The sequence below is a fragment of the Lygodium microphyllum genome, chromosome 3 (genome assembly GCF_053477565.2).
Source record: "Lygodium microphyllum isolate KBCC chromosome 3, Lygodium_microphyllum_v1.1.10, whole genome shotgun sequence".
Classification (NCBI taxonomy): domain Eukaryota; kingdom Viridiplantae; phylum Streptophyta; class Polypodiopsida; order Schizaeales; family Lygodiaceae; genus Lygodium; species Lygodium microphyllum.
This window is the reverse complement of record NC_141137.1, coordinates 83,956,913-83,982,045: the sequence shown is the minus strand read 5'-3', so window position 1 is coordinate 83,982,045 and position 25,133 is coordinate 83,956,913. Positions and strand designations below refer to the sequence as shown.

Genomic DNA, 25,133 nt, shown 5'->3' with positions numbered 1-25,133 from the left:
CCAACCCTGAATTTGGATTGGTAAAAGTCATCGTTATCTGACGGATCTCAAGACATCTTAGTTTTAACCCTTATGATTAATTTCTTGTACTAGCTCATAGTCAAGTCATGAGGCAAATAGGAAATTATCCTCCTATATCAAAATACGTTATAGGCATAACATGTAAATACTTGATAAGATAAGTGTGAGATTATCTCAAGTAATTAGACTCCAACAGGCCTTGCCTTAAGCTAGAATCTAGTTCTTCTTAATATTTGGGCTCTTAGGCTAAGTACTTTTGAAGTATCTAAACTAGTACTTTCTATTCATGATTCTTAATGTCATATTCTTTTAGTAATTATGCTATTTATAACCCTTGACTATGCTTTAACTTAGCACTTGTATGCACAATCTTTTAATGTCGTTCTTTTAATGACTATATCCTTCATAACCCTTGACTAATTCTTACCTATTAATTGCTCTATCAATGAATAAGCCATATGCAACTAGGTGCAATTAACTTTCATTGATATACACACTTCACAAGATCCATCTTATAAATATCTGAGATGAAATTATCTATAATTGTGCATCATAGTATGGGCTTAACGTATCTCATACGAGAATCAAGGCAAGTATCTATCAATTTGAAAATACATTACTTACAACTGGTACCGTAGTTGGATTGACAGTGTTGCCTTCGCCTGAAGCTTCGTTGTTGGTAATGAGATTGCCATCTGCACATGACATTCTTCACTTTTGGGAGCCATCATCCGCAAGTAGACTCAAGGGATTAAGAAGGCAAAATAGATTTGAGATGGGAGAGCGTAAGAGAATATGGTTAAGTCGAGGATCGAGATAGAGGGAATTGTGTAGCCTCTCGGGGTAACCCCTCTCTCTCTCTCTCTCTCTCTCTCTCTCTCTCTCTCTCTCTCTCTCTCTCTCTCTCTCTCTCTCTCTCTCTCTCTCTCTCTCTCTCTCTCTCTCTCTCTCTCTCTCTCTCTCTCTCTCTCTCTCAAGATCTCTTTCAAGCTCTTCCTCACAATCTCTTGGAGGGGTATTCTTCTCTCTACCTCTCTCTCATAGCCTCTCGAGGTTTCCTTATACTCTCTTGTGCCTCCCCATGCCTCATATTTATAGTGAATTAGAGAAGAGGGCTTGTGGCTAAGTAGTGGAACTCTTTGTGGAGGGGGAACTTGGAAAGATCAATGATCCAATGCTCAAATCGTAAATCCGATGGTTCCATTGGCTTCGAAAGGGGGGTAAAACCCCAAGACACTTCACACTTGATTAGAAAGCTCTCAGTTCACTCCTTCTTCTTTTCTCTATTTGAAGTATTGTCTACTGCCTGTAGACTGCGAGATCACGGCGCGTGCGATTTCGCCAGTCACTTTTCTTTATTTTTATTTTTATAAAATCTCCAAAACTAACTAAAACATCACTTGTCTTTTCTTTCAAATGACATCCAGTTCTAGAAATCTTCTTTTTTTTAATAATATCTAAAATATACTAGTTTTGCCCAAAATCTAATATTTTTGGACCATCCAAACTATACATATTAATACTAGTGATTAATATAGCTCATAAGTCTCGTTCACGTTGTAACTTACGTGAAGGGTGGCTATGGTCCTTGTCAATCTGAAAAAAATATCGAATTTATGACCCTCGATTTTTCTAAATAAAATATATTTAATTAAATAAAAATCCTTAATTATTAATGTTAGTTAGTTTTTACCTTAATTAGTCTTTAGTTAGTAACTTTACTAACTTATTAATTTACTAACTAACTTTTGAACTAATCAACTAACTTTTATTGTGTGGAAATATTACATGCACATTGCTCCTCATTTATCACTCTCTTTGAATCAAGTATAGCAATGGTTCGCTTCAGCTTGAGGCATGATAGCAATGCAATCACCTCCAGAGCCAATGCTAGATAGCTTTTATAGGAGACTATAGCATATAACATAGGTTTCTATTTCATGTCTATCCTTGTGGGATTGAGGTAGATCTTCCCCTGTGCTGGGTAGACTCAAGTAGCTCAAGATTACGAATGTCTAGTTATTCTAAGGAATTTCAAATGGTAGTAGTCTTGATCACTTCTTGATGGGATACTAAAATATATGCTACCAATATTCATTTGATAGGCATGTTACACCTAGTATTAGAGCAAAAAGAAAAATTGAATGAATATAGATATTGGTACAAAATATTAAAAATTAAGCAAGAGTCTGCTAAGAATAAATTATTTATGTCACTAATGCTTAATAAATTTAGATCATACTGATGAAGCATGGAAAATATTATTAGTATTTTAGACTATGCTCACATCAGCCATGCACTCTCTCTAAACTCTGACATGAGAGATTCATGCTTATTTTGGATTGAATTCATAATCCATCATCACTAAGACATTGGTGTGAAAAACATTAGATGCATGAAGGCATATACTATGTCATCAACGTTGATTGTCTTGCTTACATCCAAACAAACTTGAAGTGAATTCAGTGGATGAAAAGTCTTTAGGTTATCTACTTATTTATTTTTTAAGAATCTAAATCAAACTCTACTCTCCATATAGCTAGACAACATATTCAACAAGACCACTACGTCTATGAGCAGGTAATCCTAGTTATTCCAGCTAGTAGAGTTGCTATCATAAGCCACTTCCTCTACAAAATTTATTGTAAAGAAGGCTACCCAAACCTTCCTTCCAATTATAGAATCTTACAAGTTTTTGTTGAGCCTCCTTGCTATCATACTATTGATGTATCAGATTTTCATGGTTGAATCTTCATAATAGAATCCTCATCATGATGTAATGCCATTGGCTACTAAAAAATAATTTGAATAAAAGATGGTTTTCTCTCTTCAACATGCACAAAAATCCTAGTCCTTAAAGGAATTATTAAATTAAAAAGCAGATAAGCTTTATGACATGTATTAAACTAGCTCCTTATGTATTGAAAATCAAGATATTCCATTCGTCATTGATCCTATCAAACTTAAGAGAAGAACTCTCTTCTCAAGCATATCAGATCTTTGAAATTCAATGAGAAAGAGAAGGATGTGGAAATAGATGTAGAAGTTTGTATTGAGTTTATGGAAGACTATTTCCAAGTTGCAAGGATGAGTACCCCTAACCAAGCCATGATGGCTAAACTAAAGGTAACAAGGGAAGTGCGTCTCTAGTGGAAGTAGTGGTGCAAAGATACCAAGGTCTTTGAGACCACGGCCACATGGGAACTCATAAAAGTAGCTATGTGTGGGATGTATCTTCCACCTTCCTATCACGCTGTGGAGATGAACGAGCTCTTTGAGCTTCATCAACTAGGATTGAGCTTAGAAGACACAGTCTCATGCCAACTGGACAACTTGATGACGCAGGTTATGATGTATCTTTTGGAGACTCTACATGGAAGATCACTCGTGGCAGACTTGTGATTGCGAGAGGTGCCAAGGCTGGCAGCCTCTATCCCTTGATTGTATCCGCTTCTTCCCTTGATCATGTTTTGTCTGTGGGTTCTATCCCACATGTATCTCTTTGGCATGCGCGTTTGGGCCATATGTCTTTGAAGGGAATGAAAATGCTTTCTAGTTTGCAGTACTTACTGCCCCTTGATTATGCATGTTTTGATTCATGTGACCATTGTCTTTATGGCTGGCAGAATAGTTCTACGCATAAGAAGTCTAGTAGGCCACGCATGAGTGAGCCCTTGGCATTGGTACATTTGGATGTCTGTGGACCCATGCCTTGTCAATCTATGGGTGGTGCCAAGTATTTTGTTACTTTCATAGATCATTTTTCACGGAAAGTTTGGGCTTATCCCATTAAACTGAAATCCGATGTCTTGGCTATATTTCAGAGATGGCTTGCATTGGTTAAGCACTAGTCTAGGTATAGGCTAAAATGCCTAAGGACAGATAATGGGGGTGAGTATGTCTCACGTGCTTTTGAGCAATTATGTGATGAGAGGGGTATTAAGTGTCAGTTGACCACCCCCTACATCCCCCCCCAGAATGGTTTGGCTGAGCGGATGAATAGAACCATCCAGAAGCATGTACGTAGTATGCTTAGCCATGCATGCCTACCACAGAGCTTTTGGGCTAAGGCAATTAGTACAGCTGTGCATATCATAAACAAATCACCTTCTAGTGGTTTGAATTTTCAGGTTGTCGAGGAGGTATGGACTGGAAAACCTCCCTCTTATGCGCATCTCCGTGTCTTTGGATGTGAGGCATTTTGCCATGTGCCCAGGGACAAGAGAAGTGAGCTGGATCCTAAGAGTGTCAGATGCATTTTCCTTGGTTATGGAGATGCAGGCGAGATGGGTTACTGTCTTTGGGATCCGCAGGCATGGAAAGTCATCCGCAATCATGATGTAGTCTTCCATGAAGACAAGATGCATAGGCAGCCTGAGAGAGTTGTTGAGATCCGCAAGGTCATATTTCAAGAGGAGCCAAGAGCTCCCGCACAGCCAGTTGGACAGCCTACAACTGCAGCAGATGCTCATGGTCAAGGTGTTGGACAGGCAACTGGGCAGGTAGCAGAGCTTGCTGTGAGATACTCTACTAGAGACAGACGTCCATCTAATAGATTTCAGCCCTCGATGCATTATGTCTTGGTTACAGATGCAGGAGAGCCTTTCACTTATGATGAGGCTATGCGTAGGGGTGACAATTCCTCCTGGAAGAAGGCTATGCAATCTGAGATAGACTCCTTGCATAAGAATGGCACTTGGGATTTGGTTTCCTTGCCTACGGGCAAGAAGGCTTTGCCATGCAAGTGGATGTACAAGCTGAAAAGTACCCTTGGACACCCCAAGCTGGCATACAAGGCTAAATTGGTAGCAAAGGGTTTTAAGCAAGAGCATGGTGTGGACTTTGATGAGGTCTTTTCTCCTGTGGTTAAGATGACCACCCTGCACTTAGTCTTGGCTTTGGTTGCTCATCTTAACTTGGATTTATACCAGATAGATGTCAAGACGGCTTTCTTACATGGGGACTTGCATGATGAGATTTATATGAAGCAGCCTAAGGGCTTTACAGAACCTGGCAAGGAGCACCTAGTGTGCAAATTGAAGAAAAGTCTTTATGGCTTGAAACAGGCACCTAGGGAGTGGTATCATAAGTTTGATGCCTTTATGCAGTTAGGGCTACAGCAGGAGTGCTATGGATCCGTGTCTTTATACGAAGAAAGCCCGTGATGGTTCTTTATTGATTTTGGTCCTCTATGTGGATGATATGTTGATAGTAGGGAAAGCTCATGATGAGTTAGATGCTCTTAAGGCTCAGCTCAAGAAGAGCTTTGAGATGAAAGATCTGGGACAGGCTGCTCACATACTTGGTATGCACATTAGACGCAATAGGCATCAAGGACTCCTCTACTTGTCACAAAGGGAGTACATTCATAAAGTCCTTGAGCGCTTCCGCATGCAGGACGTAAAGCCTATTGGCTATCCATGATTGCCTTCTTATGTGAAGGTATCACAGGCTGATTGTCCACAAACAGATGAGCAGAGGACCAAGATGGCCAAGATTCCCTATGCATCCATAGTGGGAAATCTTATGTATGCCATGATAGCCACTCGTCCAAATATTGCCTTTGCAGTTGGTGTTGTGGCACGCTATATGGCTACACTTGGCAAGAAGCATTGGGATGTCGTGAAGGGTATCATGAGGTACCTGAAGGGCACTACAGATATGTGCATATGCTATGGCATCCCGGATACAGGAGTTGTGGGGTACACTAACTCTGATTATGCAGGACATGCAGATAGTAGGAAGTCCACTTCCAGCTATGTATTCACATATGCTGGAGGTGTTGTTTCTTGGATGTCCAGGGTGTAGAAATGCATGGCCCTTTCAACTATAGAGGCCGAGTATGTTGTAGCCACTGAGGCTTGCAAGGAGGCCATTTGGTTGGGTCGTTTGGTTGCTAACCTTGGTATTGGTGCTATCCCTACACTGCATTCAGATTCTGTGAGTGCTATTCAGTTAGCCAAGAATCCGGTCTTCCATGCGAAGACGAAACACATTGAGGTGAGGTATCACTTCATACGTGGGGTTGATGAGGATAAGTCTGTTGATCTTGTCAAGATCTCGACTAACCAAAATCCTACAGATCTGCTCAGAAAAGCCTCTCTACAGAGCGCTTTGCCTTCCTCAAGAGGTTGATGGGCGTGGGATGAGATGACGTCTTTCCTCATCCTGTTGTACATGTGTACATGTTGTACTGTCTTTTTCTTTTTCTTTTCACTCCTCACTAGGGCAGATTCGCCTTTAAGTGGGAGGTTGTTGGGGGTAAAGGCGCCTCCGCGTAGCCGCCCATGTATTACTACACTGGCAGTCACCGCCACTGCACACTACATGTGGTGGGCGCCCGCCACCGTCACTTTATTCTTTATTCTTTTAGTGACAGCTTGAATAAAGGAAGGCCCAGTCACACATTGTGACTGTTGGAGTTCCCATTTCTTGTCTCTCTCTTTCTTGCTCTTACTCTCCCGCCATAGCTCTCGCGTGCAAGCTTCGATCCTTCTCACCTTTCACGCATTGGCTTGAGGGATAATTGCAATGCATTCACCTCAAGAGTCGATGCTAGATGGTTGATAGGAGACTATAACATATAGTATAGGTTTTCGTTTCAAATCGATTCTCATGGGGTAGAGGCAAAGCTTCCCTTGTGGGGTAGATTCAAGTAGCTCAAGATTATGAATGTCCAGTTATTCTAATGAGTCTTGGACTGCAGTAGTCTTATCACTTCTTGATGGGCTACTAAAATACATACTATTGATATTCATTAATAGGTAGGCACATTACAACCTTAAGCTTATTTTTGTTACCATAGTAGATACTATTGAGAGATTAGAAACCCAAAGTTAACCCAAGTTAGTTAAACTCTTAGACACTTTACGAATATACTCCTCGATTAACATCTAATGTTAGATTAGAGACTTTTCTCATTGCTTATTACACCCTAAAGATGATATTGCATCTGACAAAATGATTGAATGTAATTGTTGTTTGAGTTAAAGATTTGGAATGGTTAGAAAGTCCAATGATTGTGAGCATTATCTTTAGTTTAAGGAGTAATTACTTAGAAAAGCAAAGCCAAGTGCTCTTGTTTTACGATAATAAGGATGATTAGTTTTGTTATTGACCGAAGGCATACCAAACTTTCCTTTAACTGCTTCAGTCTGTAGATTTGTCTTTAAAGAATTGCTTTTCAAGGCTACATTAGGGCCTAGTTTTTATATCTCCTTTATTACAATTAGAAAATTTGTCAATTAACATTTGAACTTTCCAACCAAACAATAATATTTTAGGGCATTACATCTCCATAATGACTTCCTCGGTCTACTGATTATTACAAGGCTGTCTCACTAAGAGCCTTGAATAAAATTGTTGAGAGTACTTATGGATGCCTCAAGCAAATGGTTTCCATAGAGGAAGGTTCACTCATATAGTAGCATGGGAACTAATGGGGAGCTTATTGTAATGGTAATCCCCATTGTTAGTCCTAAAATGGAGAAGAAATCTATGTGAGACCAATTCAGTAGACATCAAAATGCCCAACTCTAGATAGGGCAAGGGAGGACCTAACAAGGGTCTGATTTTCTACTCTAAAAGGAGCAAGTTGTACATACTACTTTTTAATAAAAGAACAACTTTGAAAGTAATGTTTGTATCTATGTGTTTCAAGGACATTTCAGGGAGCCTTTTTTGACAAGCTAATTAAGGAAGATGCTTTTATATGCTTACAATGTGTTAGTATGCCATCTTTAGATAAATAAAGTTGATTTAGATGTATGCATGTGTATAATAAATTATTATTTTATTTTCATGAAAATAATATGTTGTGTATTTGTTTATTTTGTGGATTCTCATTCTTCTATTTGTCACATAATAAGTGATTTGGTGCACCTCCATTACATGTGACATGTCACTATTATGTGGCAAATAGACAAATAAAAATCTACAAATTTTTAAACACGTTTATATAGGTATAAAATAGTAAATTATCATAACAACAAGTGTGTCTAATGGTTAGGTGGACTCAAATAGTCAAATAGCTTGTTTAGAATTTGACTAACTTTCTACTATAAGTGTTGGACATTTCATTTGAGCTAATGCTTGAGGTATGTTGTGGGACAACACATGGTTCCTTAGAGGTAGCTACCCACAAATTTGATATCAAGTTGGAATGAATTCATCATAGTTAGGATTCATATCATGCATTAGGGGAGTTTTGAGGTCTCGAAAATGCCCTGTAAGAGATCCTAGAGAGAGAAAACAATTTACGAAATAAAATCATTTTATAGAATTTTTAAAAGGTTTATATTTTGGTAAGTTAAAATATCAAAATTCGTTAATAAGTCATTGTCGTGATATTATCGTGGTCACATCAAACCTAGAAATCTAGGTCGCCATAAAGTTGGCAAGGTTGTCATAATGAAGATCTTACCTCTCCTCATTAAAGTGAAAAGTAATATTCAAATTGAATTTTGGTGGATACTCGATTGCCTCCCTCCATCGTTTCTCCATCGTTTCTCTCTTCTTTTTTTCTCCTTCTTATTAGTCTCTTCTTTGTTTTCGTTCTTGCTTCTAATCATATCCTTAGCTATGGATCAATCACCCAATGATCTCTGTAACTCAGCTATGGATCAATCATCTAATGATCTCTGTAACTCTCATAAAAGACCTCTCTATCATCTTCATATTGAGTTGGACAGTGAGTATGAACCGATAAGAAAGAGAACAAAATCTATCACGGTTATAGAGTCTATGAAACATATACTGACGTTTGAAGGAAAGAAGAATATTGATCTTTGGTTAGATGGAAAGCTATATCCCAAAGATCCTAGCAGAAATAGCACTCCTCCTTTCTATAATAGCTCGTCATTAATGAGGTTTATTGGTGATGGCTACAATGGATTTTTAGGTTATACACTTAATCTTGTTGCAGAAAAGGATATCCTTGGACTAGAGAATCATCTTTTGATGAAACACAATATAGAGTTGTTGCAGAAGCTAGAGGATTGTCAACAAAAAATTCATTCATTGGAAAAGCGTATCAAAGCTTATCAACAAAAGCAAACTTTATTAGGCCTTCGAAATCAACAAAGAGCTCTTAAAAATATTGAGAATCTCAAACGAGGAGGAGGAGGTTGTGGTAAAAGAATCCAAGCAGCAAGGTATATTTTTTTTCACTTGAAAAATCTTAAATATAGCTTTATTTAAACTACTTGCATTGATTTGTGATGTTAATTTTGCTTAGATCTCTTCTACAACCAAATGCAAGTGAAAGAGATTCTTTAAAAGCAGCTCAGTTTTATTATCATCTTCTTCCTTCAGTGGTTTCAAATGATATTTTGGAGAAGAAGAAATTTAAAAAGGCAAAGAAACAATGCTTGGAGTCATTTGTGAAGGATCATTCTTTGGATTCTGAGTTAGTACAGAAGACACTAGATAGTATTGGTATTAGTCGAGATGCTTATATGCAACTTTTCCAACTTTTACAATCAAATATGAAGCAAGGACAGATACACAATTGCATACTTCCGAAACCATTTGTGGTTAGGACTATCAGACAGAGAGTTAATAACAAAGTGATGGAGATTCTAGGTGAGCCTTTTCATATCAAGGCTAGCTTCAAGGGCAAGAAAAAGGATGTTACATTCAATGAATTTAATAATATTTTCCTTGACTTGCCCACCCTACAATGCTTAATGATCAAATTTTATGACTTGTCAGTAGCAGAGGCACAGGGAGTGGCTAGATTTGTGATTAAACTTGATGAAAGTGAGATTCTGAAATGTAAAAAATTGGAGAGAATCTCTATCACCTTGATGAATAGAGCACTTTCATCAAGTCATTGCAATCACTCAACATCATTTAGTGTTCAATCTGAATATAACATCTGGTGGCTAGGAGCATTTGAGGTAGATACTGAGAATTTTAATATACTATATTGGGTTTTTCATCAAACATCAATACCTAATGTTATTCAAAGGCAACAAGCAGGAGAAGAGCTATTTGTTGAAGGATTAGGGAACTACAGGATTGAGTGGCACATAGCTGGTGACCTAAAGACACTCAAATGTATGTATAATGTATCAAAGGGAGCTAACTCGAGATCTCCTTGCTTATACTGCATGTCACCAGCTGGAGAGTTAAACTCAAGCAATTGGAATAGAGCTCCCTCTAGGCACAATAAAGATCCACAGTTTAAACCAGTCTTGGACATTCCTTTAGCGAATGCCCATATTTGTACACTTCATGCACTTTGCAGAATAATCGAAAAGCTTGTTCATATCTATATAGGATTTGCATGGAAGTTGAAGCCATTATCAACTAGAACAGATGCTATAACAAAGGTTGAAAAAGTTCTCTCTGCAAATGGTTTGCATGGTGGCAATGTTGTTATTGAACCAGATCTTCAAAAGTCTAAGGATGGTAATTGTGTCCCAAAAAAACCATCTATTGGTGGAGTGAAGGCTAGAAGGTTTCTAGGCTTTCATGGGAGACTTGGCAAGATAAACTCAAGAAATGGTGGCTCAACTATTAAATTTAATCAGTGGAAATCCCTACATAATGCAGTTAAGGATCACATTGATAATGGACAAGCTCGAAATAGAAAAGCTAAAGTTTGGGAAACACTAGACAAAGTGTTTTTTTATTGTGATAAGACTGAATGGAATGATGATGATCTCAAAGACTTTAAAAACCAATTGAACCTTTTCAAAAAGGCGATGACAGAAGCTTGGGGTGATCAACACTTTACTCACTATATGGTAAGAAGTTTGTATATGTTTGTTTCTTCATTGTCGAACTCATATAATGTTTTTTAATAACTTTCCTTATTTGTTGACTATGCAGCATATTCTATACAACCATGCTCCATACTTTATTAAACAATATGGATCTCTATCTATCTGGTCAAGCCAAGGTATGGAAAAATCACATTATCAAGCAAGAACAAAATATTTTGGACATACAAGATATGGAGGTGGAAGACACAAAGCCAACAGTTTATTAGAGGTCTTTCAATGGTTCTATCGACAAATTTGGCATAAATTCAAGCTTAAAGATACAACCACATCAAGCAATACATCATCTTTAGCAAGGACTATACAAATTGTTACCCAAAGAAGAAAAGATAGATATTTAAATTCTTGTGCAAAGCAAAGATTTACAAAATGGTTACAAACCAAACAAAGAGTTGGGAAAATATGGGTTTCAAGAAACCCTTAATCTTTGGCATCTTCTAGTCTAATTGTGTTGCAGAAGAGTCCTTAGTTTCCGGCACCTCAACAGGGCCTTCAGAGGAGTCCTTGGTTTCAGGTAGCTCGACAGGGCCTCTAGAGGAATCTTTTGTTTCATCCCACTCAATAAGACCTCTATATTTCAAAAACTCTTGTTTCCGATAGCCTGGAAGAAGCTTCAAATTCTTACTATCTCCTACATAAGAGAGCAAATAGGAGCCAAGAACTCCAAAATATCTAGCTCTAGATCCACTGTATCCAAGCATAAAGCCAAAAACTCTTATGGCTTCTTCCTTCTCCACCAAAATGATCTTGTCCAAACCTCTGCTGAAAACTTGAGATCCAATTACCTTTGAGATAGCTCTCAAATCCATCATTGGTAGACTTGGAGAGTTTGACAATCTACTATGATATATTACAATTGTTTGATTGTTTAAGTTTCCAATATAATGGCCAAGGCTTTGATTTTTTCCAAGCTTCATTGGCCTAGAGCCCTTGGCCCTTCCAAGAAAGTTGTCCAGATCTTCAATCTCAATCTATAGAACAAACCACAACAGTACAAGATATAAGATATTTATCTATAATGCATAATAAAGTCTAACATAAACTCAATGGGTAACTTCAAATTATATTTCATACCTTAGGGTGTTCATCTTCTTCAAGAAGACTATCATCATAAAGATTTATTGAACTCTTGGGCTTCTCATCTGATGGAGACTTCAATCTCTCTTCATACCCTACATCATCAATATGAAGTTTCTTGTGGACCTGCAAGAACTCTTCTTCAGTAGGTAGCCCCCCCTTTTCGTATTCTATGATCTGATTAATACATGTATGTAAGGCTATAGAGCTATCTTGGAAATTCTCTCCCTCAACATCAAGAATTGCTAGTGGTTCTTGTTCATAACCTATAAAATTCATGTCATTTTTGCCCCAACCTGCAAGGATTGCTAAGCAATAATCTTCTCTAAGATCAAAAAGATGTTGAATATCATTTAGCAACACATATCTCTTCTTGTTGATAAGATAAGTGGGAAATGTTGGAACACATGCAAGAGGACCTTCTTCATCAACCTATGCACTTGGCTCAATCTCCTTTTCTTCCACCATTGTGATATTGTCACTCTTGAATAAACCTACATCAAAACCCTGGACAAGTTGATTCTCAACATCTTCTTAGAACATCTCCTCCTTCTCTTCGACCTCCTTATCCATACTTGCAATATCCTCTAGCTTTCTCTATTGGTCTATATCTGGAGAAGAATTTTCCATGTACTGAAGATACACAATAAATCCAACATCCTTGTGGATCAGAAGGCATTGGTGTTGGTACCTATGGAAATGGCAACATGTTTCTTTCTTTCTGAATTCCTCATCAATGAGGTTGAACCTGCCAAGCAAAGTTGACCTGGATGTATTGGTGGCTCCCATGACATCACTATAATGAACAAATCCATTGACTTCCAAACCTTGCACATGTCTATCATAAAAACATCTGTACTCCTTAAGTTTATCATCAAGATCCTCCAATAACTCCTTCAAATCAAAAGGAACATTGAAAATTTCCCTGATATAGTAAAACTTGGAAGAATTTCCAGTGGTGTGTAAAAAATCAAAGAGCCTATCATCAGATGTCTCAATTATCTCCTCCTCATCCATTCCTTCCAGAGATAGCTTCCTCTTTGTCATCTTGACCAGAAAAATATTTGTCCCTGAAAAAAAAAAGCACAATAGAACCAATATCCAATAAAACAAGATGATATCATGGAAAGAGGCCCCAACATTGATTTTTCAAGACAAAAAAATCAAAACATGAGAATTTTTTTAGTTGACCGGTGAAACGCGAAAATTCAAGTGTGTAAGGCAAATGCCTGTAAAGGAATCGCGTTTCATCGGACACTAGCTTAAAGACAAAAATTATTCTAATATGTGGCCGGTGAAACGCGATATTAAGCAAAATATTATCAACAGAGACATTGTCTCGCGTTTCACTGGTCAAAAATTGCAAATGAAGAAAAGAAACATGAACAATAAATAAATTCTATGGAAACACACAAATTGATGATATAATCATTTTTGAAAAAGCTATGCTGCTTTTGAAAGATAGAAAGCACATAACATCTTTAATTGTTCAAGTTTTATAAAACATTCTTTCTATATTAATCAAATTTATTTTGTTAAAATGCTTGTAATAAAAAAAATTGTTACCTATCAAAGATTGTTGAACTGCTCTCCACACAGGATGCAAGGACCTTGAAGGGAAGTCGAGACGAAATTTTGGTAGAGAAGAAGACAATGTCGGAGAAATGGGTTTGAAATGCTTTTATATCGACCGTTAAGCATGTGGTGATAATTCCAATGAAAAAGTTTGTGTAATAATGGAAAAATACATATACACGTGTCTGACTTAACACAGCGTAATAAACTCCTCAGAAGACATGCGCATTCTCTTTTTTCAAAAATACGTCACACGTGTGTTAAATAACCCTTTTCCAAGTAAATAAAAAATTTCGGTAACCGAGAGTACGTCACACGTGTGTTATTAACACTTTGCGAAAAACGTTGAGTCCATGCAAATTCACCGCCTTCACCTTTCATCGCATTTCATCGCTACTCCATCTTTGTTTTTTGTGTTCCTTCCTGTCTCCAAGCATTTCCTTCCAATCTCCAAGCATTTCACTGCTTCCCCAACAAAGCAAACCTCCAAGCATATTGTCATCTTTAGGCTGAAATTGTGAAGAACAAGCTAAAAAGAAGGTATGGTTTCTACATCTTACTTTTCAATAACAAGCTCCATTCAATGCATTATTTTGATATTTTTCCTTAATCCTTTATGTTATTATTAGCTCATGACCACTACAAAAGAATTTTTTCCACAGTGAAAGCCTTCCTTAATATTGTGGAAATTTAAGGAAATCTTCAAATTTCCTCCCTGATTATGTGGATATTTTAAGTAATCTTAAAAGCTTTCCTTGGATCAAAGCTCTTTTTTCTTGGTTTTGTCAATTTTTATGCTATTCATGAGCTGTCCGGTGAAACGCAAAAATAAGGTACTTCAAGCAGGTTTCCTGGCTTAAATTCGCGTTTCACTGGACACAATGGACAACAAGTCCGGTGAAACGCGAAAAGAAGCAGCTGCAAGGAGGCGCCTTACTTGACACTCGCATTTCACTAGACAGCTCGAGAAAAATTCAGCTGATACGAGAAAATGCCATGCAGCATAGATAACTCTTGTCTGGGACTTGCGTTTTTCTTTACATGCTGGAGAAGAAGTAACATATGTTTTTTTGGCAGATGGCTAAGACTAAGGCAACAGCAAGAAAAGAGAAGATTGATCCTAGGGATTTAGCATCAAAGATTCATCAGTCTTCAAAGCCTCAGAAGCTCTCTAGAAAGTCAAAGCCAAGGAGAAGGTTTTCTCAAAATGTCAAGTGTCTAAGGGAGATTAGGAAGGCAGTAAATGCTCTTGACAATGCAATTCCAAAGTTGTCTTTTCAGAGGCTTGTCAGGGAAATTTGTGATAGATATAGTTTGGATAGTTTCAGATGGACAAGAACAGCTCTTAATTGTATACAAGAAGCCACAAAGGATTTTCTAATTGAGTTTTTCCAAGATGCCTACATTTGTGCTGCTCATGCTCATAGGCTCACACTCATGGACAAGGACATGGTAATTCTTAGGAGGCTAAGATATATATTTTCAAAGGTCCTTGAGCCAATTCCCCTCACTGATATGAAGACATTCAATATCCTTAATGTGCCCCCAGCTAGAAGAAAGAAAGATGATTCTGGTGTCAGAGATGAGGATGTCACCCATGAGAAGGATACAAGGCAACATGAAAAAGAGGAGAAGGATAAAGAGGAACAAGCAGATAAATGGAGAGAGTATAGGAGGCAAAGGGTTGAAGAAAGGGAAATAGAGCAACTAGAGTCCTTTGAAAATGAGCTAGCCACCCTTCTTGAAGCATCTAATCCAAAAGGATTCAGTGTGTTTTGTTTCTTACCTGGTGACTTAGGCAAAAGAACTGAGGTTATCTCCTTTGATGCTGCATGTGTTCAGATTTTTAAGGATAAAACAAGAGAAGTAAATGACAGTCTTATTCTTGCTGGCCTAAGGTATGTCCATCCATAATTACTTATACTTTTTGATATTTTTTTAGCAATAAGATTTTTCTTGTTTATACTCACTATTTCTATGCCTTTTCTAGGTGTATAATGCATGAGTTTCCTTTGGATATACAACAAAAAATTGAGGTTTTCGATCCATCTATCTCATTCTTTATGAGGAATGAGCTTGATGCAAGTTTTATTGAGCACTGGCTCAATTTGATTGACTTCGATACTTTGAAGCTGCTTATAATTACATATAATGAAAAGTAAGTGATTCAATATTCTATTAGAGTTTTTGAGATTTTATCCTACTAATTTGTTGAGATATGATTGCTTTTAGTTCTCATTGGAGCTTGATTGCAATAGACCTTGTGGATAAGCAATGCTTTTTAATCAACTCTATAAAAGGAAGCCATGAAAATGCTAAATTGTAAGTTATATTGTCCAAGAGATCCTTGATATTTCAATTCTTTTTTTGGTAAGTACTCTAAATTTTAACATATTTTATATATAGAGGTGCCAAAAGATTAATGGAAGAGCTAGAGAAAATATCCCCTATGCCATCTGATTTGCTTGCAACAATGCAATATAGACAAGTTGCGATAAGTTATTCATTAAAATAATTGAAACATGAGTTTATTCTATGAACTACCATTCGTCCTCTTTATAGTTTTACTTTGTGTTGGTGGTTGCAGTGTCCCCATCAGGATGATAGCCATTCTTGTGGCTGAAGGGTGATTGCAAATGCTATAAGAATGGTTAACTTTGTTTATCTTAATGATGATAAACATGTAAAGGTAATATGAAAGATGCTAAACTTTAAGATAGATATTAATTGCAAATAGTCCATTGATGATAAAAATATAGTCTATTGTAAGAACAATAATGAACTAAAACTCTTTTTTCTATAAATGTGTGACAGTTTTCGAAGGATTGCTATACATCTGAGCATGTTTGGTACATCAGAGCAAAGCTCTTGAAGTATATGATGGTCAATTGTATACAACCAACAACAGAGATTGGTGGGGATTTGCACCATGAAGAAGATGCGATGCCTATAACCACGGAAGGCAAATCCATAGCTTCAACACCTTTTATACCCAAGACATCAAAGAAAGGCAAAAGGACTCCTAGAAAGGATAGTTCTCCAAAAAAGAAATAGCTTTGCCATATCGCCTTGTAGGCCTTTATATATAGAAATTTCCCCTTCAGCCCTTGTATATCTCATAGAGATGGCAGATAGACATCTGCTACAAAATTTGTACATGTATTTTATATTGATAGTAAAGATATCTTTTCTTGAATATCATTGTAGTGTATTTTATTTTCTCTCCTTTTCGATATCTGCAAAAAGTAAATTACAAATGTTTGTTAGTTAGAAAGTGAGATCTTGATATACATCTAAGTAGATATAATATGATGTGAAAACTTACTCGTTTCTTGTCAAGTTGGAATACAAAGGAGCATAGTAGTTCAATGTCTTCATTTTGTAAATCCATCCTCACTTGATGTAGCGTACATGATTTTCTGATCTTTAAGATTGCAATAATATCCTCGTTGAACCAAATATCAAGATCCACAATAGGATCCTTGCTGAAATCATTAAGATTCTGGTCTAAAGCAACTAGACTACTACCAACAAAATGCCATCGACTATAGTAAAAGCTAAGGATAAAATTTTGAGTAGCAATCATATATTTACAAGCTATAGAGTCTTGATCTATCTTACATATAATTTTTCCTTCTGTCCTTGTATCCCATCCTTCATCAACAAATTGTATGATATGATCATATGTTAGTCTCTTCACTGAAAGCATGGTTTTTGTTATTCTTATCTCCATATTAGAGAAGAAATCAATAAATATATTAATAGGCATAAATAAAGTAACTTTGCTTAGCCTACTTGAGATATTAGATTTTAGTGCTTTCTGGATCTCAGAAAATATCTTACATCTATAGCCCTCACTAGTAGTTGGACTTGGCAAAGGCCACTCAAAGCTTGAAAAATCTGGCAAAGGAATGAGTTTTATTGATCCCCATTGGCAACACCGCATAGGAATAACATAAGAATGGTCATAAAAGAATATTCCATTCTCTGCAAGCTCTGTCTTCTTTCTACCTCTATACATTTCTTCTCCAACTGAACCATGTATAACATCAATAACATCAATAATAGATTCCACTGGTTGCCACTCCTCAAGATTAGAGAGATAAACATCTACAAGACAAACAAATATTATAATGAAAAAACCTAAACCATGTTTAAGAAAGGAAAAACTTTAAGAATCAAATTCTTACAATTTGGTCTATGCATTGGAAGCTTTGAAGATCCAGGTTTCAAACACAGCTCTCTATGCATGAACACATGTTGCACTAGTACCTCTTTGATACTATTCTTATTTGCTCCAAGCTTAAAATCTCCGATTCTGCCCTTCCAAGCAAAGATAAACAAGCTCTCATGTCTTTGCCTTTTTCCACGTTTTGCTTGTTGCATGGTGATCCAACTACCTTTGCTAATGATAGTAGGAATCCATCTTCCATCAGTTTGGAATGAGTTAAACACTGATATGGATGTGATTTGGGAGCTTGGACGCCTTGTTGAAGGTCGAATTTCTGTATCCATGGTAGAAGAGAGAGATACATGTATAGAGAGAGAGAGAGAGAGAGAGAGAGAGAGAGAGAGAGAGAGAGAGAGAGAGAGAGAGAGAGAGAGAGGACTAGGCTATCATAACAGAGGGAAAAACAATAGAGGAATAAAAGAAAGGAGGGAGAAAACTGAGCGCCATGCTTTTCACCAATTTGAATTTCGATTACATCAATCATTATCATTAATCTAGAAACATCATTAAATAAAAGTAGCCGAGACTCTATGCCATTAATGCAAAAGATATCATAATCACGAATATAAGAGACTAAAAATACATAATAAAAATACAAATTCGTAATATTATCATATTTATATATTTTTGTAAAATGATTTTTTAATTTTTTTTAAATAGAAGTTCCGTTACGGAGGCTTTGCTCTTATTGGTCTAGAGCACTCTCTCTCCACATCCTAAAAGGCATTTTCGATACCTCAAAACTCCCCTAATGTCTACTTGAGCCCAAACTATGTGTGTGGAAACTCCCAAATCCATGTAGTCTTACATTATTTGCATTGTATTGGGCATAGTTAGAATTCAACAAAGTGGGCATTTAAAATGGAGAAAAATTACAATTTTTTCTAACCTCATATTGGTTTATCGTGTGGGAGTGAAAGCCAAGCATCTAACTTTAATGTAAATGCAGACTAGCATTTAAGTAATGCATAAGAACTTTTTGGTTCATTACCTATGTACACTATGCTTGTTTCATGAATTTGGAGCTTACAATCAATTACATTCAAGTTAAAATCTACTTACCCTCAATCCACAACGATTGGGGTTGTGTTTTCCTAGACACACTTAACACAATATAATTCTAGGTTTTTGAGTAATTCATGCTACCATATTGTGTGACATAAAGAAAGATAGCTTCCTTCATGATTACCATCTCACATTATTTCTTTGGATAGTTACTTGAGAGATACAATTATTACAAAGTCAAAAACCAATTATTTCTTTAGATAGTTCCTTAAGAGATACAATTATTACAAAGTCAAAAACCAACTTCTTTTATCTATAATATTTACAATGCGCTTGTTGAGCTACATAACCTCTCTTTCTAGAATCGAGACTTCTAATATGGTAAGGTTAATCACATAAGAGATCAAATTTGCATATGAAGGATTTATCAACTTAGACCACTCTAAGCTCTTATTGCTAGAGAGCCAAATCCACATCATGGTGGGCCTATTACTATTTATGCAAGTCACTCGAGGTTTAAGAAGTTTTACATACTCATCTTATAGTGTTTTTATTGAGCATCCCATAAGGTGACTAGACATGGTTGTGATTTGGGACCAATGATCATTCCTTGTTTATTCAATCCCTCTCATCTGAATGTAAATGCATAAGATTGATACATTAGTAGATTTTTCTCTTGCTTAAGTACACTCAAAAGAGTAGACATTCCCATCCAATCATATTTAAAGCATTTTGAATATTTTCTTTCTTATTTAATAAGTTCCAATAATGTTACAATGATTTTTTATTATGTTTTTAAAATAATTACAATGTGGTTGAGAGATTTGATATTTTAATATTAAATTTACACATTTGCAAACATTAAAAATACATTTTCATTTTATCGTCAAATTTTCCATGAAGAAATATAACTTTGTGAAAGTTTTCAATAATATTTAAACTAGAAATACTAACTTGAATGGAACATAGGTGGCTTAGCTTGCTGTTGTGGGCAATTTTCCTCTTGTTTCATCTTCTTTTCTTAGCCACCTCACGCTTCTTAAGAGTCTTTTACAATCTTCAAATTGATCATACATGTCTTTCTAAGGACAATGCCGAGGTTGGGGGGGGGGGGGGGGGGGGGGGGGGGGGGGGGTTGTCAAGCCACAAACCACTAAGGTTCAAAGGAAACAAATAAGATAGAAGAAACAAAAGAATCCAAAACATAATGTGTAGTGTTTTTTTTATAAATTCTATACACACTCACTACTCTTCTCGGATTACAAACTCTGTGTCTAAGAGTGGCTTAGACAAAACTTTGTAAAGACGATTGCTTGACTACTCTATGCAATCCGAAACTCTTTGCTATAGCAATACAATGAAAGACTATATTTCATAAACTAGCCAAAATAACTCGAAATATTTTATAGATAGCATGATGTGCTTCAATCCCCGTTTTATGGATATGTATAGCGACAAAAGATCTTTGCTACTCAAAATCACCCAAAAAATGCCCTTTAATAGCCCAAAGCATCCATCAATAGTAGGTAAGTAGATGCCTTAAGCAAAAAACCATATAAGCAACGGAATATGATCAAAACCTTGAGCACAATAGTCCTGTCATGAGCTTGGCTCTAACTTGTTTTCTTTCTAGGTTTCACATCCGAACTCTAAATATGATCGTTCAAATACTCAAATCAAATAGAACACCCTCAAGTGGCAAGTTACAATAGGAAGAATGGCCAAAATCCTCCCAAAATAGTCATAAATGCCACTTTTTAAAAAACACGTTGCTTTTTTATATTTTCAAGCCTGGATACTTTGTAGCACTCCAAATAGCTCTTTACATGCATTTTGGATCCACCCAAAGTTCTCATTAAGTTAATAGGAGTTAATAATGGAAACTTAAATTATTTTTGTGGTTTTTTTAATCCAAAAATCTCTTGCCAAGATCATGAGCAAATATCCCATACACGCATATCTAAAATACATTTATAGTCTCTTCTTGCTTTCCTTCATTGAATGTATAATTACACAACAACAATATTAATGGAGCATGTCTTAACAATCAAAAATACATTTAAACACATTACATTGGACATTGGGTGGATCTTTGAATATAATTTTCCTTAATTGAGTCCCACTTTTCAATTCTAAATCTCTTATTTCTATGCTTATGCAAATGATCTCTATTTCTTCTTTCTCTACCTCTTTGGAATTGATGTTTCCCTTTCCTCTTATTTTATCTTGCTTCTCCCTGCCTCTTAATAGAATCTCTCCCCCCCTATCCTCCAAGAAAGGAAATTATGGAGTTGATTTGCTACCACCATAAAATTGCTCCAAAGTTCATTCTACCCTCAATCTAATCACTCATCCACTCTCAATCCTTCTCATCTTCACTAAATCTATCAAATCCCTTTTTTCTCTCAAAAACATTTGAGATTGAAGTGTATAATCTCTTTGAATATCAGCAAGAAGAAAAGGGAAAGAAAAACGAGTGTATTTATGTTGTCATACCTTCTCAAACTCTTCTTTCAACCCGAAGCTCTTACCTACTAACTCAGCTCCAATTCCCTTCACTTCGCTCCAATTCCCTTCACTTCCCCTTTTTCTTACATGTCAAGCAAGGGAAGGGATAAACATTTTTGCATTAAACATCAAATTAGGAAATTTTCAAAAAATGCATGGCCCCGACCCCCAGCCCCCAAACGTTAGTTGACTTGTTTTAATCAAAAACCTTATCAACCTTAGGCTAATAACAATATCCCATGATATTGAAGAATGCACACAATATTGATTCCCTTTGTAGGTGATTAAATTGTGAACCTAGCACATTATTTTTTAAACCCGATATATACAATTGTAAAAAATAGTGCAATAGGTTTACTATTATATGCACCAACAATTGGGTTTTGAGGGGTTCAAGGGAGGGGGGGCTTGTCAACCCTTCTTGCATGCATGCATAATAAAAATAAAACGTAGCTCAAACTTGGAGAAGATTGCTAAATTAGATATAATAGGACTTGGACAATTGGAGGAGGCACTTTGGTTCCCATGCATCAACAAAACCTCTTCTAGCTCTTTACCAACACAAAGCATAATAGATGCTACTTCAAAGCTAAAAAGATAGAAACCAAGACATCAATTAAGCAACGATCAAAAACCATACCATACCAATATGATCCTTTGAATTCTTCCACAAGGTGAGGGAACTTTTTGCGCAAATTGAGATTTGTTGAGACATCTTACACAAAACTCAATAAAGTATATTCATCAATAACTAACGTACTTGTGATGGATCATACAACTTATTAAAGATATTCCAATAGCTAACATTTTGGAGGACCAATGATTATACTTCAAACTAACTAAATACTTGCCTACTCCCCTAAATGAACATGTTATATGTAGCTCAATACTAGGTAGCATAACCTCATGCTATTCAATGCTTCTTACAAAAAACAATCAATGTAGGGTGGAGGAGCCCACTCTAGAGCACTTAACTTCATGCATGACACTTTCTTTTGATGAAAATTTCACAACCCTCCACAACTCCTACCTTGATGCATGACACTTTCTCTATGAGGAAAATTCCACAACCCTGTTACTTTGGATGTAACACAATGAAGGGGAAGGAGCAAAACAATTATATGCCCACATGATGAATGGTGTTGCACCGTAGATAAGATATGAAGTCACATTTTAAAAAAGCAGTCCTTCCATTAAGGACAACCTTTAACAAACAGCTCAAGGTGGCCTCTTGATAGAACATGAATCTGAACCTGTTCCCTGCGCAAAGAAGACAACCACACTGATGCAGACCAATCACCCCACGCTTGTTGGTGTTCTGTTGAGAGCAAAATGTACAATAACTAGGCCTCCCATCATTGGGGACTGTTCCACAAATGGCCCCTTTACCTAACATTATAAAAGACATGTTCTTGATACATTCATACCATGGGTTAAACATATTCCAGTTGAAGGAAAAGAAGCCAAGCTCAAAATGCATCCTACTATGCATTGAACACACTCTAAAGACCAAAGTAGAGACAAACTCTCACAATAAACTCGTGAAAGTAAAAATATAGCTTCAAACACGCGACAATCTGGGTGCTAAAGTTCAAAACTCCATGAAGGTAACAGATTAGAGATAACATCGAAGGGGTTTTGCTTCACAAAATGTTAAATGACTCAGCTTGAAGATCAACACAACATATAGTTAACATAGGAGCAGGCAATGCTCCCTTTGTGGGGGAACGAGCAAAGGAAGATATTGCTGCTGTTGCCACTACTAGCTGTGAGTACAGAAGAGTGGCGGTTTAAGACACAACAGAATGAATATCTCTACTATGTAAAGATCAATTCCCATCTCGATTTGGGGTAACGGTAAAGCAATCTCTTCCAATTGTGGTAAACTAGAGAATGCACTTTGGTTCTCCCATGCATCCACAAAACCTTTTCCAGCTCTTTACCAATATGAAGCATAATAGATGCAGGTTCAAAGCTAAAAACGTAGCAGCTAAACATTGGTTATAACCAACAACAAAGAACCATACAAAGCTGCCAATATACTTCTTTCAATACTTCCACAAGCTGAAAGAACTTCTTGCAAAGAGAGAGATTTGTTGGACCGGCTCACATATACCAATTAAAGCAGCTCTTGAAATAACTTGGAACTAAACTTGTGAGAGATCCTACGACTTAATAACGAATCTCCATCAATAACTACCCTACAGAAGGACCAATGCTTCACTTGCCTACCCTTCTAAATGGACGTGTTGCATGTAGCAGACATGCTCCAGCTAACGGGAAAAAAAGAAACGCCTTGCTCAAAATGCATCCTACTGTGCATCTAATACACACAAAAGACAGAAGTGGACATGCACTCTCCTGCTAGTAAGTTCAAAAAACAGCGATATAGCTGTTAACTATCAGACACAGGACGATCTGGTTACTGAAGGTCAGGACTCTCTAGAGGTAACACATTACAAGTAACATTGAAGGGATTTTGCTTTACAAGATGTTAAATAACTTAGCTTGAACATGGGTAAGAACGCACCCTTCCTCCCTCCTCTCGGGCCTAATGAGAAACGAAGCCACCACAACCTTGAAAATATCGTAGAAGAGATATCAGAGGGCATTTCCCCTTGCGTTACATGACAGTGTGTGAGCGATTAGCCGAAAAAGAAAGAAAAAAAGAAAACACCATTCCTTTGCCTTTCAGTCCTAACTAAACACCAAGCCATGAATCCTAAAGTACTATCGGATTCCGATCTTGCATCCTAACAGATTCAATCACCATACATAAAGCCTCCATCTCACGCAGGTGAAGCTGCAATCATACCAGTCTTTCTCGCATATGCAAACAGGCCACCTGCATCAATTACAGGACCAGCATCTCCCAAAGCCTTCAGCGCGTACTGCTTATTCTGAGTGTGGTTAATAAGCACGTTCTTTAACAAATCTAAAGTAACGATGTCTCCCGTTTTGCACTCCTTCGAAAGGCCAGAACCCTCAGATTCTACAGGGTACAATTCCCCTGTTGCCACAGAATTCCTGAAGAAGATCCTTGCATATGATTCTGCAACGACAGCACGAACACCGGATGCACCGAGCGCAACCGGGGCGTGCTCTCTGGACGAGCCACATCCAAAATTGGCTCCTGCAATGATCACAGGATACTTGGTCTTGGTTTTGCCCTCTTCGACAAAACGGCCATACGTGGAAGGTAGGCCAATGAGGGCCAGACTGCCCAGCTTCTCATACTCGTCAGGCTTGGACGGGACAAGGGTCAGGTGCTCAGCGGGGATGATCTGATCTGTGTCTATGTTGTCTTGGACGACAAAGCATTCGCCATGGAAGACCTTGCCGGAGGCGGCCGCAGCGGTGACAGGGAGAATCCGACGGCTATGGTTGACGGATGAAGAGACTAAGGGTTTTAGGGTTTTCTGCGGGCAGGAAAACGAGGAGGGGCGACGGAGGCGCAGGAACGACGAAGAGAACGGAAACGACAGGGTTGTAGAGTCGGACCTGTGAGAAGCAGGCGATGCATCCGTCATGGGAGTATTGGCAATGGAAGTACTTGCTGCTGCTGCTGCCGCCGCCGCCATAGCCATGAGCACAGAGGAGCAGCGGGTCGAGACGACGAGAGGGAAGCCTCAAACAGAGAGAAAATCTCCTTTTTTTTCTGTGTGAACACTGAAGAACATTTCCTGTCTCGATGTATGAAGCAGTGCAGAAGAGTACATTCATGAGTGAAACTCCATTTTTTAGACGTTAAAAGGTAATAACATTAATATAATATTTTCGTATGCAAAAGCAGTGTTCACAAAAAATATTTTTGGTAGAGATAACAAAACCTTACCGTCGAGGCTTTTCTTATTGGCTTGCCCTATGGCTACGTTCAGATAGAGGTGGCACCACTCCAAACCATGACCAACCTTGCGTCTCTTTTGTGT

The 25,133-nt window shown here is 37.3% G+C and overlaps 1 protein-coding gene across 1 annotated transcript; it reads right to left on the bottom strand.

Moving 5' to 3' along the window:
* Positions 1 to 23,761: 23,761 nt before the first annotated feature.
* On the bottom strand, positions 23,762 to 24,925 carry LOC148038581 (3-isopropylmalate dehydratase small subunit 1-like). The gene has a single exon (XM_087673634.1). The coding sequence runs from the start codon at positions 24,789 to 24,791 to the stop codon at positions 23,994 to 23,996; it is 798 nt and encodes a 265-aa protein (XP_087529760.1). The 5' UTR covers positions 24,792 to 24,925; the 3' UTR covers positions 23,762 to 23,993.
* Positions 24,926 to 25,133: the final 208 nt, after the last annotated feature.

Excerpts from the sequence above, each read along its gene's own strand:
- LOC148038581 (XM_087673634.1), bottom strand. The coding sequence starts at position 24,791 with ATGGCTATGGCGGCGGCGGCAGCAGCAGCAGCAAGTACTTCCATTGCC.